The sequence below is a fragment of the Drosophila elegans genome, unplaced genomic scaffold, assembly GCF_018152505.1.
Source record: "Drosophila elegans isolate 14027-0461.03 unplaced genomic scaffold, ASM1815250v1 contig_476, whole genome shotgun sequence".
Classification (NCBI taxonomy): Eukaryota; Metazoa; Arthropoda; class Insecta; order Diptera; family Drosophilidae; genus Drosophila; species Drosophila elegans.
In genome coordinates, this window is record NW_024545863.1 from 5,782,013 (window position 1) to 5,800,059 (window position 18,047).

At 41.3% G+C, this 18,047-nt stretch overlaps 1 protein-coding gene across 2 annotated transcripts; it reads right to left on the minus strand.

The window, feature by feature from the left end:
• Window positions 1-1,476: 1,476 nt before the first annotated feature.
• On the minus strand, window positions 1,477-14,249 carry LOC108140731 (5-hydroxytryptamine receptor 1A-alpha). 2 transcript variants are annotated; one of them, XM_017263705.2, is made up of 6 exons: window positions 13,787-14,249; window positions 9,030-9,697; window positions 6,654-6,756; window positions 6,441-6,566; window positions 5,489-5,672; window positions 1,477-4,451 (listed from the first exon to the last, which is right to left on the minus strand). In XM_017263705.2, exons 2-6 carry the CDS (start codon window positions 9,541-9,543, stop codon window positions 3,465-3,467), a joined length of 1,914 nt encoding a protein of 637 aa, XP_017119194.1. In that variant the 5' UTR covers window positions 9,544-9,697; window positions 13,787-14,249; the 3' UTR covers window positions 1,477-3,464. The 2 variants fall into 2 exon arrangements, with proteins under 2 accessions (XP_017119194.1, XP_017119195.1); XM_017263706.2 differs by lacking the exon at window positions 13,787-14,249 and adding an exon at window positions 10,585-10,935.
• Between the last annotated feature and the right edge of the window lie 3,798 nt (window positions 14,250-18,047).

Sequence of the window (18,047 nt, forward strand, 5' to 3'; positions counted from 1 at the left end):
ACTAGTTAATTATGTTAAATGATCGATGGACCTGTAATCCACTTGAGTAAATGGATATATTATATCCATATCATCATGTGCGTGTGTTGAAAACAAAATATATAAACAAAATTAGTAAAACAAAAACTTGTCTAAGATTATTATTTAATAAAACCTAGTGTCTTACCCACATTTTACAAATTATTTAATGCAGCGATGCATGTTGTAAAATTATATTTTTACGCTAAATAAGTTCTGGCTTAGAAGAAATCAAATAAGGTTATAAAATTAATATAATAAATAATATAATATATAAATATAATACTAAATTTAAACAAATTTGATTTAACACCATTTTTTGTAATTTGGTTCTGTGTATAGGGTACATCTCATGCGAAACCTGCACACATCTCGTTGTAGCTTATTTCGCTTGGACCTCTACCTTTCTGCCGCTTTGTTGGCTGATATCGTATAATGTGTTTAATTAAATGGCCGCGGTTTCAGGTGAGAAAAGCCGAAGGACCAAAGGACCAAGGTACCAAAGACGGGAGAAGAGTTGACTGCCAGCCTGTCATCCGGTTTTCCGCTGCCTGTTGACAGGGTGCTTAGGCTAATTTTGTTTGTTGGCCAAAGATTTTCGGTTATGTCATGGCAGCAGTTGTGGCTTATGAGCACCAACACCAAAAACAACAACAAAATACATCGATATTTTTTGGGGAGCATTTAACAAGTGCTCGGGACAGGAAAAGTTTTCGCAAGCCCAACTCTCATGACAAATGCCCCGCAAATGTTTTTCGAATGAACTTTGGTTTTACTTCGCCAAGTTTTGTTCTGTTGGGCAAATAATGAGTCTGCTCAAGTGCCGCCCACTCTGCATGGAAATTGAAATTCAGGGACCTGGTTTCCTGCTCAGCCGATCAATTAATGTTATCCAACTTGGGCTCGGGCTCAATTAGAGTCTTAAAACTCCATTTAGAAGATGTTCGGCTGAAGCACCCACGCGGGATGGATTTTGGTACAGGGGTATATTATGGTGATTTTGATACAGGGGTAAAGAAATAGAGGGGCTTTGGGATGTGGCAGCGGCTAACATGAAATATTCATGGCTGGATTGGAGGGGGGTTAGCTCCACGTATTTATGGTTATTTTGCGCACCAAACACAACTTTACTCTCCAACCGAACTCCTCTGCAGCTTGGGGCTTCTGTTTTTCCGGGGTTTTCCCCTCCAATTCGTCGACTGGCTGGCTTCTGGTTAAATATAAATACACACAAGAACAAAAGAACACAAGAACAGAGGAACACACATGCGGACGACGCGGGGGAGTTGGGAACAGTACACTGTTCAGTACACTGTATCTGCAGTTGCGAATTCAATTTTGAGTCTGATCAATAATTCACGTTCCCCGCACTAACCATTGTTCCTGGCTACCGCTCTCCTAGTCCTTCTCATCTGACACCTTAAAGTGCTGGGGGGGCTTGAATAAAAAACAATCTCCGACTTTTCGAATTGTCTATTTATTTGTTCGGTTCCAAAAAATATTCCGTTCGTACACACAACTATTAATATATATGCAGATTATACGGATTATGTATGTGATATCAGTTGGTTTGAGAGTAGAGAGTTAAGTAATGAGAGTTGAGAGTTGATAGACGGGCGTGCGATGATGAGCTCCATCCGCCGTATTTGCTTTTCCGACGGGTCGGAAGACTTCTCACCCGAAGCATTTGTATCTGTATCTGTATCTGTATCTGTTTGACTTGCTATGCCTGACATGTGGGCAGAAATTCAGAAGGATTGACGCCACCGATTGAAAGCCTCTCGCAAAAAGGATGAACTGGGATGAGCTACAGTGCGTATACGTGTTCGCATGCTGATGAGCGTTCGTCTGACTTAATCTCTATGTCGTAGCATTGGTTGATTGCGTTTATGACTTCACACACCGCCGGCAATGGATGGAGTTAAAAGTAGATTGCTTGGTACAACACGACATTTATTCCTACTTGGGTTAGCTATGCTGTTGATGACCTGAATAAATTATGCCTTAAATTATATACGGTATTAAACCTCATTTGCACATACGCTTTCACTTCGTCACACACACACACACACTCGCACACGGTACTAAAGCTAAGGGAAAACTCTTGAAGTTCCAGCCAACTTCAACTATAAACTAAATCACAGTAACTGTTTTTGACTGGCATTCCGAAAGCTGATTATAGCTAATTCTCGACTTGATCCACCCAAAGGTTTCCACTGATTTCAGTACCTATGTTAAGTAAATGTAAATCAATCAACTAGTATTTTCGGAGTTTATGATGCCCTGATATCAACTATATGATATAGATATCATAAAGCACTAAATTTAAGTGCGATAGGGACCAGCTGCATCGCAAATTGGCAAAGGGAATGCAGAACTCGAGCGGACCGAAAGGTAACCGCCCACCACAAGCACACGGCTGAATTTCAGCGTATGAGCAATGTGCGCACTTTCGGCCAGCCATATAAACAAGTTTTCTCATCCATCTGAGCTGTCTGTGCCACTGGCCAAGTCGGGTTGTTCTGGCGCCCCAGCAAAAAGCCAACATCCAAGGCAATGTTGCCAGTTTAAAGGCGCCGCCCGCTGAGCGGAAAAGTCGCGCGGAAATTACTAAATCGATACGTGCTGCCGCATATCAGATTTTCCACGGGCTTCGCATGCAAAATTCCGGCTGCAAAAATACCTTGAGTCGTCGTATTGCGATTTTTATACAGTTGAACTTCCGTGAGTCTAACTTCTCTAAGTCAATTTTATGTAACGGAAGTGAACTCTTCATAACTCAATAGTTGAGGTTTTTCTTCTTACATATATCTATGATAACTTTTCGATTATGAACTTAATCACTTTTTGTCTTAAGTATGGGTATGTATTATAGATTTAACTAACTAAATAAATTAATCTTTTTCAAGTCTTAGGGTAATTATATAGTGTAATAATAACCTGAGATGTTTTAAGCAATTAATTAGTTTATCAATTTAATAAGATTAGTCATCTAAATAATTGTAGTCGGTCAGCCTAAATTATTACCATAGCTTTAATAGCAAAAATCCTTAGCTGTCTTAAGTAAAATTTAGAGCCTGAGATACTCAAGCCATTAAATTATTTTCTCCTTTAAAAAAGATACAATTTGTAAATGATTGCAAGTGTTGGGCTTAAAGAAGTTCAACTGTGGTCTGTAGAGGTCAACTGAAACCAGTGGAATTCGTGGTGGGCGAATGTAGTCCCTTATGTGGCAAATTGATACAGAATCGGAAGCAAACCCTCACGTTGAAATTAAATATATGCGAGAAACTAGAGAACAATTGGGTGGACGTGTGGTCTGGCGGTGCAATTGCGTACGAACCACACCTTGACTTAAGTTAATGAATACGTTAATGATACGTTATGCGCGGGCAATTTGTTCAGGGCTGGAAAGGGGGGTGAGGATGGATGATGAGGGGGTTCCCCTATCGCCTGATGGACATCGTGTTCGTGGGGAACTGCGGCTTCTGGCCGGCGCTGAAGAAGCGCTTGCAGGTGAGGCGCCAGAAGGCCGCCCGGAAGTCGACACTATAGAAGGCGTAGATGAACGGGTTGATGGCACTGTTGAACCAGCCCAGCCACGTCAAAGCCTTGGCCAGCATTTGGCTGGCCTGGTGCTCGGCCAGAAACGGTGTGATCAGGTAGTTGACGAAGAAGGGCAGCCAGCAGGCGATGAAGCCGCCCACCACAATGCTCAGTGTCTGCGTCGTCTTGTTCTCCTTCTTCAGCGACGTAATCCGATTGGACAGGGACTTGCTGTTGGTGTTGGCACTGCCACTGGTCTGGTTGCCACTGGTGGCGGTCACGCTCGCCTGGTGATGATAATGAGGATGGTGGTGATGGCTGCTGCTCAAGCGATCCCGCTCCCTTTCCCTGTGTGAATACCGAAAGCTGTGTGGACGCGGCGGCTGTAACAGGGATTGACTATGACCCGGCTGCTGGGACTGCCACTGGGCGTCCAGGAGACTGCTGACCGGCCCCATGCCACTGGTCATGCTGGTGATGGTCGACGAGGTCGTGGAAGTGCGCTTCAGCGAGGAGGGCCTTGTGAGTTCGTAACACCCACTCTTGGCACAACCCGTTGGATCAGCTCCGCCAGTTCCTTCTCCGCCGGAGGGCAAAGCAAGCAGAGATTGACAGTGGGTATGGGTGTGGGTGTGTGTTTGGGTCCCTCCAGCGATGGTGGTGGTAATGGTGGCACTAGCTCCTCCCGGAGCACAATTGTCGCTGTCGCTCAGCATCATGTCGTGCAGCTCCTTGGCTATCGTCTGATTGGAGAAGGTACGCGAGTTGGCCTGCCTCTGGCGCTGTCCCGGTCCCGGTCCCTGTCCCTGTCCCTGGCCCATGGAGTTGCCCTGCTCCACCTCCGATAGCTCGTTCTCCACGTCCGCCGCCGTGTAGCGCTTGAATTTCTAGACACGCAAAGTGCACAAGGCGGTTAAGTCAATGCGGATGATAAATAACTAAAGTGAAGTCAATGGGCGGTAAAAGCAGTAAGCGGTAAGAGATGAGCGGGAGGGGTAGGGGGGAAAACCGGATGTCACGCGAGGAAAAGCCGAAGCTTTAAGCACTCTTGTCTCTTCAAGGAGACATGTGGCTTAGCACTGAGTTCTAAGCTCCTTTAAGGCTGCACACACATAAATATCCCACCAGCATTGTTATATAAGCTGTCTGTATGATGCGATAATCTCTGTAATTTAAGGATATGTAACATAGGGCTAGATTTAATGGGAAATGTAGCACACCTTTAATTCAGTGGAAGTGAATTTTAAGCCAATTTGAAATTGCACACAACAGACACATGTACATGCAATTTTCGAAGCAGACTTAGCTATTTAGGGATAAATGTAAAAGACTTTGAAGTCGAAGTTGCGATTACCTTTTTATTTTTTCTATAATATTTATAATTTCACTAACTACTATAAACATTAAAATAATTTATATATAATTGTTCTAATTATCGAGAATACTAGAAGGTTTAAGGTTTAACATTTTCGAAATAGGCCAGGATGGAAAGTTTACAAAGGATTTTGTAACTATTTCCCATTTTAATGAAAGGGTAGCTTAAAACTCATTAAGTTCGCTTCATGGGTGGCCTAAGTTCAAGTGAAAAACTTGCTTTATAGCGGCCACTAAGCCGGACCAACGGAAGCTGTGCGCATACCCGGAAATACCAGGGTATGGTATTTAAATCTGTGTAAGCTCCTGGCGCTTGGGAATTATGAAGCAAACGTGCCGCAGTTTGTGAGGTACGTGGAGTGGCCTTTCGAGCCGGAATGGGTTGCAATGTAGATGACTTTGGGGGCTGGGCAGCTGTTGTTGTTCTTCCACAGCCGCTGTGGTTTCCCAACTCCGTGTATTTGTGCATTTTGTTGGCTTTGGCGTGGAAGAGGGGAATCGTGTGGGGTATGGGGATGAAGCGGGTGTTTTGGATGGCTGCGAAACTTACCTTGTTGTGAACACTTATGTCGGTCATATTGTCGTGCCGGGATGCAATGACACAGGAAATTCTTGCATACACATAAATCATGACCGCCATGGGTATGAAGAAGGAGCCCATGGCCGAGAAGATGACGTAGCCCTCGTTTTGGTTGTACCGGCACTCCCGCAGGTCCCTTCGTCCCGGCTCGTACCTGCAGGAAATGAGCATGATACAATTAATGGGCGACAGAGTCCACTAATGCAGGGATACAGGAAGTTCTCAATTATTTGCATCCGCAGCGAAGTCACAAGGCCAGATAATTTTCACCTAATTATATGCGTTTGTTCAGGCAGGAGTGAATCCTTCTTTTAATAAATGTACTTGCACTCAACCAATTTTACACTGTTAAAGTCAAAGTATTGTAGACTGAATTTTATGACATTTCCAGCTGTATGCTCTTAATTTTATAATGCTTTAATAGACATAAACAAATACAAAGCGTCTTCTAATTATTTTTGTTTGTTTATTTGGGACCTAAGAGTTGTGTTGCTGCCAAGAATTGTAAATGAAATTTTAAGACCTTTTGTAATAAAACTTTGTAATAGGTTAAAGGACTTAAATATATACAAAAGACTTTTAATTATATTTGTTTATGTAGTTAGACAAGTTAGAGTCCGACGACAAGGGTCGCTAGCACAGAACAAAATTACTTTGGCCAAATAAAAATATAAAAAATTGCTTGAAAGTATGTATAATAAATATATAATACAAAAATGTATGAAACTGTTTCAAAAGATGTTAAAACTTGTATTTCTTTTAAAAACAAGTTTTAAATTGTTTGATAAACTGAAACCTTAAGTGGATTAACCATTATTTTTAAAATAGTTCAAACTTATAGCAACTTGAAAATGTTTCTCATAATGTTCTTTAGCAGTTGATAACTAAGTGACAATAAATAAAATTTTCTCAGTGTACTTACCAACCCAGGATGGGGGGACAGGTGATGGCCAGTGCCAGTAGCCAGACGATAAGGATCATGATTAGCGCCAATCTTTTCGAGCGCCGTTTACGGGAGTACGTGAGCGGCCTGGTCACGGCCAAATATCTGTCAGATGGATGGAAAGATGCAAAGACTTACGATTTACGAGTCGGGGGAATATGTATATAGGGGCGCGTCCCGGCGGCTGCTCACCTGTCCACGCTGATGGCGCACAAGCTGAGAATGGAGGCCGTGCAGAGGAGCACGTCGAGGGAGATCCAAATGTCGCAGAGCACCCAGCCCAGTTGCCACGAGCCTGCAATCAAGATTCCAAATTAAAAACTTTCGCCAGCCAGAGCGGGTAGCGGCAACTTAAAATTCCTGTCCAAAGTCAATTTGATTAGCAACATTTTGCCGGGCTTTCAGCAAATGCCTCACCTAAGGCCAATTAAAACGGTCAGCTCGGCAAATTTTGGCAACATTTCGGCTCCAGGTCCCCTTGAACCCGTGCACACAGGCCCCGTTAGTGGTTTACATCTACTCCAAGATCTCGACCACTTGACTGCTCGGCTACTTGGCTACTCCACACAGGCATTGAATTTGTGGCCACTTTGAGCAGTGGCTGGTCGACCGATTAATTTTTTAATCAAGTGCCCCTTCAATGGTCTCCGCGCAGCAAATGAAAAGTTGTTTTTGCCAAAAACCCGGGAGTAAGAACCACAAAGGAGCTAGCTCATTAGACCGATATGGGCAGTGGGCAGCACACTTGGTTTGGCTCAACGTAAGGATGCAGTTTTACCAAAGTTTAAGTCACAAGGACTTAAAATTAATCAAGAAAAGGCACACAATATGTAGTAAACTAAAAGTCTATGGTATTACTCAAACAAATGAAGTTCACAGTAATTAAAATCTTCCTTTTAAAAAAACAACTGGAATATACCCTCAGGTTGCAAATACAATATGATTGTCACCAGCTTGTATTTACTTAAGCTTGAAAAATAAACGTTTAACTTCGACTTTAATTCATTATCATAACATTGCAAAAATATAATAATGTTGAAATATGGTTTACCTTAAAATTACCTCCGGGCATAAATAATTATTACTGAGATTTAAAAGGAATTTTCCCAGGAAAAACTTGTAAGGTAAATACGCGAAATAATTTCAAAGTTTAAAAAAAAAATAAAACGCTGACCGAAGTTAGTTGAGCATACATAAATAATGATTTATTCATAGATTATCCAATTGCCATAATTTGCATTTATCTCTATGAATTATCCAACAAAGGGCAACTATTTTCTGAAAAGGACGTTTTATTCCATTTTCGGATTATCAGTGGTCCGGATGATTATGACAAACTTTCGGCATGCCGTGTTGCCTTTAAGGAATTCCACAAAGTTGGGCTCGGGAATTTTCCCCTTTTTCGACTGCTCGCTTTTTTTCAGCTGCGGAAATTGCACGAGGGCGAGGGCAAAAATGAAAGAAATTCTTTCGGTTCAAAGAATACAAATCCATAAGGCGAGAGAGATACATACTCGCATATTCCACCTAGAAGCATTTACATAAATATGCGGGGCGTTTGCCCCGCCCCTTCCTGACACTCCTACTTCTCCGCCTTTTTTCTTACCGTGTCCGTGCTCCTATTTCTGTTCGTGCCACCTTGTTAGGTTACACTCAGAACCTTATATTTTTTACAACAGAAAGGTCCTGCTTTTATTTTTAAAGTATACTGTACATTTTTATTATGAATTTTGCAAACAAAACTTTTTTCACGTTGTTAACAGAAGTGTACAAAGAAAAACACATAAAATTTGTTCACTCTTGCAAAATCCAAGTTGTCTCAAGTAAAAATTATTTTTAATCCATGTAAATTTCGTTAACTTGTAAAACAAACGCTTAAAATTTCGAAAACAATAGTTTAATTTAATAAAAAGGAACTAAAAAATATTACATTACAAATTAAATGTTTTTTTCTTTAGAGAAGAGAGTAAACCAAAACGGCACAGCCATATTACTAAAATTTTATTTTTATAAACATGTTTATTAATTCGCGAAAAAGTTATTGTTCGTGATAAACAACTTGTTTAAATTTAGGAAATTCGTTAATAAAAAAAACTTTCCTTAGAAAGATAACTTGTTTATAGGTTGAAAAAAGTCTTCATTGATAAATAATTATTTCTGGGAAGCCCTCCTTAAAACATTCTTAAATTCTGTACGTTTCTCGTGATGGTCCCATTAATAAAATGAATTTTTGAGCAATACTTTTTAAGAATACCCCTTTTGCTTTTATAAATCGCTGGTTTTACCTCACTGAAGTACAATGTTCCTAATTGCGATGCGTTTTTCTCAAAGTGTAGCCTGCAGCGGTTCCGGGCGAAAAGCTTTTGTTAGCAATTTTTTGAGGGATTTGCCGGAATGGCATCTTCATCTGGTAATCACGCGAAAAGCCCAGCAAGCGGCGCCTCCATTCGCGGAAGGACCCTAATGCCTTAATGGCATCGCCACACACTCACCCACAAACTTACATACTCACTCATCCACACAACCACCCACCTACCTACACAACCACCCACCTACCCACACACTCACCTGTGAGATGGACGGCGACGGCGGGGGGCATCACGAAGATGCCCACGAGCAGATCGGCCACGGCCAGACTCATCACAAAGCAGTTGGTGATGGTGCGTAGCCGGCGCGTGGTCAATATGGCCAGTATGACCAGCGTATTCCCGATGACGGTCACCACGATGAAGGTGGCGAAGACGGCAATCAGGATGATGCCCTGCCAAGACAGCACCAGGTCGTAGAAGTGCTCCCACTCGGTCGCCGCCGCCGACTCGTTGTAGTAATTGAATGTGGTCGCTGGTGCTGTCGGTCCGGGTTCGGTGAGAGCTACTGCATCCGCGCCGCCAGCTGTCTCATTGATCGAATTCACATTGGCATTCGCTCTGGCATCCTCGTACACGATGGATATGTTCTCCGGCTGCCCCGACCCCAATCCCGATCCCGATCCCAGTGCCAATCCCCGCAGGGAGGAGGCGGCCACATACATGAGCGATGGATATATGGCGCTTAAGTTATTCAGCTGCAGGTTGACAGCCATGAGTCCGCTATCGAGTAGTACTATCCCTGGCAACAGCCTGCCTAAGCCCTTCCATATCCTTCCATTTCCCAGAAGCAGGAGCAGGCGCAGGAGCAGCAGCAGGAACTGGAGCTTGTGGGCCTCTGGTAAAAGCAAACTGTTGTCATTGTATCAACTGCAATCAAGAGAAAGTGCTACAGTTAGTATGCTGTTAAAATGGTAATCAAAGGGAGTCGAAGGAGTGAAAAAACAGACATTTTTAATGCCCAGTTTATTTATTTTTATTTTAATTTGCCATGCATTGTCTGTTTCATTTCTCATCTGACAATTTCCGTAATCAAATTGATTTTACTGAATTCAATATAATTTCGTATTCAATTGCAATCATCGAAATCATCAATTTAATTTATTTCCAGTTAAGCGTCGGCGTTTTACTAGTTTTTTGCAATACAGCTGGAAACTAGTCAAAGTCAATTTAATTTATAGAAAATCGTTACTTTGAGTTGCCATCCTCAACAGAGTCCCTTTTTGTTTATTAAATAATACATTCAAACTTATAGTCAGCAATTAATCAAAGTATATATATTCTATAAAGTTATACAACTATTTTAGCAAATTTTGCATTGGAAACAAAAACGCACTTTGGTAATAAAAAATAATTCATGGAGCGAGGTACCAATTAACGAAATGTTTGAATTAAATTGTTATAACAATTTCTGCAGAAAAACAATTGGCAATTCATGTAGTTGTAAATCCAATAATAAAAAAAATCCAAGCCGCAAATGTAATAAATTTCTTACAAAGTAACAGAACCGTGAACTACATCGCAATTTATAAATAATAAATTTCCACCAATAATTGTTATAAAATGGAATATTTTGTGAAATTTAAAAATTTATCAGGCACTCAACTCAGTCATATATTTTTATTATACGTAAACCTAGAAAAATATTTGCGTTTAGAGGTTTAGAGCGGTGAAGTACCTCAGTGAAGGTATTTCTTTGCGTTAAGTTTAAAAAGAAAACTAAGAATAGTTTTACAAACTTTATTTGGAGGTGTTACCTCAGTGTTTTGACTATTTTTCCAGAAAGTTTACAGTTTATTTACACACTCGGGGGTAACCGATCCCATCTAGATTGTCACTCGTTCGCCGGATTGAGCAATTCATCAACGAAACTTTTCCAACATTCACTATTTCCACTTTCCACCACACCCGCACCCTCCACGTGCACTTGGGTGATAAGATTGATACTCGACGAGAGCTTTATTGGATTTCCGCTCAAATTATGTACGGCTATAGCTATTGCTATATACCGCCGGAATTATATTGGAATACAGCCGGAATAAACGTTGCCCGTCGCGAGCGCGGATGACTGTTGACTGAGTGCAGACCCCAAACCCCAGAAACCAGACCCCAGACCCACTGGCAAGGGCTGGCAGTTCGACACTTCTTGCCACTTCTGTTGACAATAATTTGGCATTAAGCGTTATTTATTCAGCGGCCGATAGTGTGCGTTGATTGCGACTCCTTGTGAGCGGCTGCGGGCTTGGATTGTGTGGGTGCGATAACCAAATTAAAACTGATATCGCCATAGACTAGGTGGCGGTGGTTCCAAAGGCGGAGGCGGGAAATGGGCAAAATCGGAGACATGCCGATGGCCAACGAATTTCCCGCAAAAAGGGAATAATTCAGCAGAACAATTTTCGTATTCAATGTGTGTGGGATGATGGCAAAAATATTGACTTAAGACTCTTTAGCTCAATAAAAACACATCTTTAACATTGCATATTCAAATGTGTGTGGGAGTTGGTAGAAATATTCAAGATTTCTTCTTAACCATAACACAAGAAAGGTTGCTCGTAACTCAAGGAAGTGGAAAGGGAAATAACAAATTTCATTATAACAACCACTGAAAATGACGTAAAATGTTCAAATTTGTATTTGATTTTGTAGTTTTTATTTTGTTTTTAAATTGGTTTTTTAAAGTTAAAAAAAAAATCAATTTCCAATGACGCCTTTATATCTAATAGCTTAAAGTTTTAAAACGTTTGAATGGCTTTGTAGGCTTGATTTTTGAAAGAGCATAGTTCAATTCGTTCACCCTTTTTCACCCCTTTTTTTCAGAGGCTTTGAACGTTGACGCGGAATAGCCATAAAAGAGCTTATCGCTCACATGATAGCAATCTGGCTGGGGACGAGGTGCCAGGAGGGGAACTTTTACTATTTTATGCTGCGGCTTATGGGTAAATATTTGACCAGCCTAGTGACGTACTCAAAGGTGAAACTGATTAATTAGATACGATGCGATGCGATGCAGAGCAGAGCCCACGGTTGTCTGTCATGGCCAAGGTATCGATCGAACCGAATGGAACGCAAAGGTATGTGTCATCCCCGAAAGATAACGTTCATTCTTTCTTTCGTATTTTCGGCCGTAATTGAGTTCACCCGATATCTACATATGGCTTATGAAATTCCAATCACTCACACAGGGAATCTCGAGTGTGCCATTGCCACCGAACCCCCGCTGGAAATCAAGTGTATTTTGAGGGGGCTTTAGTCCCAAAATAGATGTGTGAGCTCAGTGGGCAAAAGGTGGTCGGGATTCCGGCCAGAAGACCTACGATCAGGGTTCTGGAACGGCCTTTGGCGGCAGCCCATCAGCAGTTGACCGCGATAAGCAATGGCGTTTTTATGACCACTTTGATTGATAATCTAATTCGCAACTCAATTGCCAAGTTTGCACGAGCAGAGCCCCCTAATCGGGGCTCTTGGTCCGTTCCGAGTCCCGTTTTCACTGTCATTTCCATGACAATGGCAGCAATCAGCCCTGAGTTCACCCTCTAGTGCAGTGGGGCTGAGGCCAAACTATTTCCTCAAAGGCTGCAAACTGAGTTACCAAAATCCAATTATTTTGCTGTAAAGAACAAACTTATGAATTTCTAATTGATGCCGAGCTCATCCTTTGGCCAGCTCAACTTGAAAGATCAAGGCAAAAGTTTCCGCTGCCATTGGCCGGGTCATCAATCAGAACGGCACTCATCTCCGGCATTAGATAAAGCTGTATCATTGATGTTGGTGTCCATGGAAGATTTATTTCACACTAAAAGTTCAACCCAGTAAACAAGGGGCCAAAGTGCTCTTTGTATACATCAGAACTGTGTCGACAATATGTTTCAAGACAGATCCGCAGAGAAAATATAATTTGTAATATTAAGCAGTTTCTTATGATAAGTTTCTATCTACCTTTAAAAAAATAGAATTATCTTTCAATTACAAATCTTATTTTTTAAGTCATTGCACACTTATTTATCTCATGTTGATTTTTATTATGACTGAGATAGCTTCTGAAATCAGTTATATAAATCTTAAATTAATAGAAAAAATATATTGCCGTTCAAAGGAGTTTTAAAAATTATTTTGTCTGCAGCCAATTATTAAAAAGGACAGATCTGACCGGAAAGCGAATATTTTGGCTGCGCTGCCATACATATTTACTTATTTATGCTGGCTCATCGTTGCTTATTATATAGAGATTTTCCAGCATTTGCCAGCTGGCGTCCTTCACCTTATTTCGCTTTAATTGACCAAGCATCATTTCATTCGCGTTATTAAGAGATATATTTTTTAGAAATGCCAGAAGGGCACTTGGGACACTTGCAAGGCCAGTTAAATTGACTTTGGCAAGAAATAATTTCTGATTTTTTCGGAATGTGTGGAATGTAATTTTGTGTGACATAAGAAAAACTGCTGAGTTCCCTCAAAAAATTTATTTGACCCACCCACACATCCAGCATCGCACTTCCGTTGAACATTTGTTGCAATTTACGGCTAACATGGCGTATGTGTAATGTGCATGTGAAATAATATTTCATTTGCATTCGACAAATAAAGGGCGGAGAGCAAAAGGCGGAGAACGGAAGGCGAAGTAGGGGCGCCATTCAGCCACAGGCAAAAGGACCCCCGCTGACGTCAAGCACCCAGTCAGCCAATTGAAGGCACTATTTATTGAGACTGTCAGACACTTATTTGTTCTTTTTATTTGGCAGTGCCATCGGAGTGTTTAGCGGAAAGCATTTATCCATTACCCGGTCCTTGGTCTCCTCCGATATATGGCAATGCAAATGTCACCAAACCCAGCTCTCCGCTCACTTTGCACACCTCAACTGGGTGAAGTTGAAGGGGCAGCAGCGCAAAAGAGTCCCACAGTCCTACAGTCCTACAGAAGGGTCCTGCAGAAGGACCTTCATTGCGCTGTTTACTTACTTAATGCAATCGCTTTCCTGCGCAGTCCTCCGCTTTCATATCAAAACATTCCGCATTGTTTTATTGACACAAAGCTGTTATTATTTTTATTGCCAGGTTGGTATTTTTTATGATTGTTGTTTTATATGAGGAGTCCTATTTAATTGGATACTTTATAAGTGCACTACAACTGCAATTGACGGAGAAGCGGCTGCGACCACTCGTTCACATTTTCATTGTATTTTCGTATTTCAAATTTGAAACTTTTGCATTTGTTTATTTGTATTTTTGCCCGCGTGACGAACGATTCGCGCTTGCATTCAAATTAACGTTATCGGTTAAGGTAAGCCGCCGGCTGATCAATCGGATTCTCGGATTCGGAATTTTGGATTCGGATGATTGAAGACCCCCACGCGGTTCTGGACTCCGGCGGACCGATGGCCCTTGCGATTCCAAATGCGATTGCGATGGACGACCGCCTCGGTTGAGCGCTTGAGGAAAACTGAAAACAGAAAACAGAAAACCGAAAAGCTGAAAAGCTGAAAACTGACGACGAACGGAGAGTCGACCGAAGTCGTCACTACGATTCCAGTGAACTGTACTGTGGATCGCAAGTTGGCGGGCATGCATGCAAACACGCGACTTTCAAAATAATCCTGTGCTGCTGCCTCTGTGCTCCTGCCTCCTCGTATTTAAACAATTGTCCAAAAACTCGAAATTTGAATATTCAAATGCCTCTCGCACCAGAGCGAAGCCCAGTTAATTCCAAGAACAATGTTTAATTAAGCCGTAACTAACGCCTTTTCGTTGATAAGAGCACTGCGTTCTGTGGGGGTCCAGCAGACGAGTTTTACGAGAATTTCATAATGAAAACATAAACGATTTCGCGGGTACTCAGGAAATCTAAATTAAGACTTTTATGGTAGCCTTATAGACATAGGCAAAGATATAGCGAAGCGTGCACAATCTGGTCGGGTGTGCGGTCCGGCTCTATCTATCCATATATATAGTATATTCCTATATCGGTCTGCGGGGCCTTTGTTTGTACATTTTATAACTTGCAGATGCGTCTCCACGCGGATTTCGCAAATGCTCTTACTACACACTCATAATGAGTAGTGGTTAAATTCGGTTGTATTCGATGGCGTTCCACAGGTTCATTGTTCAATGTAAATGCGTTCCACCCACGGTTGGCGGTAAGCTGCCCGATATGGAAGGTAAACAAAGGCATGCGCTCTTCATCGTCTGCAATTCAACGAAACAGTGGCAATGGCACGCCGCGAAAATGAAAAGTGGGTCCCAGGACAGAGGGCCGGTGGAACTAGCGGAATTGAAACAATGAGGTCCGAGAGATCCATTGGATTCTAGCGCCAATAACACATTTCAAATCTACCTATGATTTATTTTTAAAATTTTTTCTTTTGGAATTTCTATAACATAAGAAACTTTGCTCATGCTTCAAGTAACATACATAGTAGAGCCCTTCATGATCCACTTATGTTTTTTAAGTCATAGCCCGAGGGGCTCATGACTCCTTGGAATCATAGTCAATTATTATAGTAATTATTATAATAATTATTGTAAAAGCAATGTTATCTAACGAGAATGGGACAATAAATTCATTAAGTATATATTAGCAATTTAATTTTTATATGTTAAATTCCCCTCATTGTTTTTAAAAATTATAAATGAAATGTTATTATAGTAACGAACTGCAAGGAGTTGCTGTAAAAATACATTTAAATGTGCAGCTTCCATTTTTATAAATTTTTTCTGTATTAAGTTCAAGTTTCAAGAGCATTTAATGTATTTAATTGTTCTCAAAGGCTTGTTGCCCAGCTTGCGGCGCTGTTGGTAATCCCTAAATCAGATCCAAAAGCACTGCATACATTCGGGCTGTTTTTCAAAGCATATTTGAGCATTGGTCAAAAACTAACCTTGGCCAACTGGAAAATTCTCAACGGATTGAGCTCTGACCAACGGCCAGTGGTTAGCACTGGACATCACTTAGATTGATTAAAAGCGGGCAATCTGTGCGGTTCGGGTACGTGACTCTGCGGAATGGCTGCACCTAATTGGTGTCTATGCGAAGGCGATGATCCCGAAAGGCTAAAGGTCAGGGAGTAGCAGGCACCGAAAAATAACTTCTGGTCGTGGACAAAGTTTCGCAACATCATTTAATTATCAACTGCACGTACATAAGTGAGTTTGCAGTGTCAAGAAGGTCGTCACCCGCTTCCTTTCCCATTTCCCGGCCAACTTCAAGGCTGGCTGAAAGTTTTTCCCCAACCCAAGTTCTGGCGAAAAAACTTTCCATTTCTATGCACCAGACTTGGCAATGGCAATGCTAAATTGAGTTTAACAATTTGTCTTAGTGGCACTTGCAATGGTTTCAGTTATTGCCTGACAAATCGCTTCCCCACTTGTTGTGGTGCATGACACTCACGCTCTCCCGTTTCCCACCAGTGCACTTGTACAGGGCATTGGGTGGAACTCGCAGGACACAATTTGCCGCCTAATGTCCTGGCACCATGTGTATTACAGCGTCATAAAGTTTTAATTTCGCCAGCATAATTAGTCTGGGGAATTGGCGGAAGGAAGCCCTATCCCAGCTTCTATCGCTTTCCCGGAACTCAGTAAGTACCATTTGCACACAGTAAAAAAATTACAAAATGTATTTTTTATTATTAAAAGTATTCATTTTATACACTCCTTGCAGGGGAATCAATTATTGTAATCAGAAGTCAAATGTTATTGATGATGAAAGTGTGAAAATGTAATGATATTGTCGGAATATTTAAATAGTCTGTTTTCTTTTTATTTAGGCAGTTTTCCCTTTATCCCAGGGTTCTATTTTTCGACCTACATATTTTGTCTATAACAGTATTTAAAATTTATTAATTGACTTAACATTTTTGCGCGTTTTAACTGAAAGTTAAATTTTATTAACTACATATTTAATATAGCGCTTAAAAAATAATTTGGGCTTTCAAATGTAGCTCTTCAGAAAAAAACCCTAGCTACATCTCATGCTCTCTTTTACTTAATTAATTTATATAAATTGGGAAAGCACGTCTTTTTTTCAAATGTCAATTGAATGTGTAACTGAAGCTGGCGAAACAAAACATTTGGATTAGATGACCAATTTCAGTAATTTTTTTCCTTGTGCAAAGCCTGTTAAAGTTGCTTTTAATTGATAGGTGAACGAACCCACTGGGTCCCTAATGTAAGGCGTGGCCGCTTAGAGACGGCTAAGGCCAGAAGCTATTAATAATTTTCAATCAATAAGTGTAATATTATTCGCGTCAACTGGATCAGCGGAATCAGAACAGAACAGGACAGAAACTGGATGCAAGGACAATTGGATGGGGGCCAGCAGACAGAGACTATATACTCCGATTACGGTTACCAGGCCCTCGCAAATATATATATTCTTTAAATTTGATTCTCGAGCACCCTCGACTTTTGTCATCTTCTTTTCAATTTATTGTTCCCCTTCGAGTGGCCTTCGGGCCGGTCATTCCGGCCAGGACTTTCCCACCCATGCCGTTCCGGTATTGTCCGTTAAGCAGATTTCCAGCTTACATTGCGTGCTGGTGGAAAATTGGTAGAAGTTCACAAAGGACCTGGTACCGGCCTTTGAGGGCGGCTTAGCCAACGGATGAGGGGGCGTGGCACCCTAGCATGCAAATAGTGCAAAAATACGATTGATGATAGACCCACCCCCCGATCGACCAGCCAGGCATTAATTGGTTAATCAAGTTTACAACTGCCAAATATCCACTGGTGAAAATGGCAATTTCGGCTGTGGCCATAAATGTGCGGAAGCCCCAGGAACAAATGACCCAGACCCAGACCCATACCCAAACTGTTTTGTGCCACGCAGAGCAACCGCAAAAGCCGCACAAACACTAAATGCGTTGACCACGGAAAAACCAGAGCGCCGAAAACAGAAAACATTATTGGGAATTATGGGGCAGATGCACAGGAAGCTCACTAGGGGGAGGGCCCAAGTGGCCAGAGTGATTTATGCGCATATGAACTGAGATAATCTATTTGTAAATTATGAAAAATTTAATTTTCCATAGAAATTCTGATTTCGTTTGAGCGGAGTGAGAGTGCTATAGGTTTAGGCATTGCATGAAAATCATCAATGATTTAAAAAGAATCATAAAAAAATGCAAATTCAATTATTTATTAGTGGCTTATGTTGCAGTGGCTGTCTGTATAGCATATATTTTTCTTAAACTTATGAATTTTGTATTCACTAAATTTTATTAAT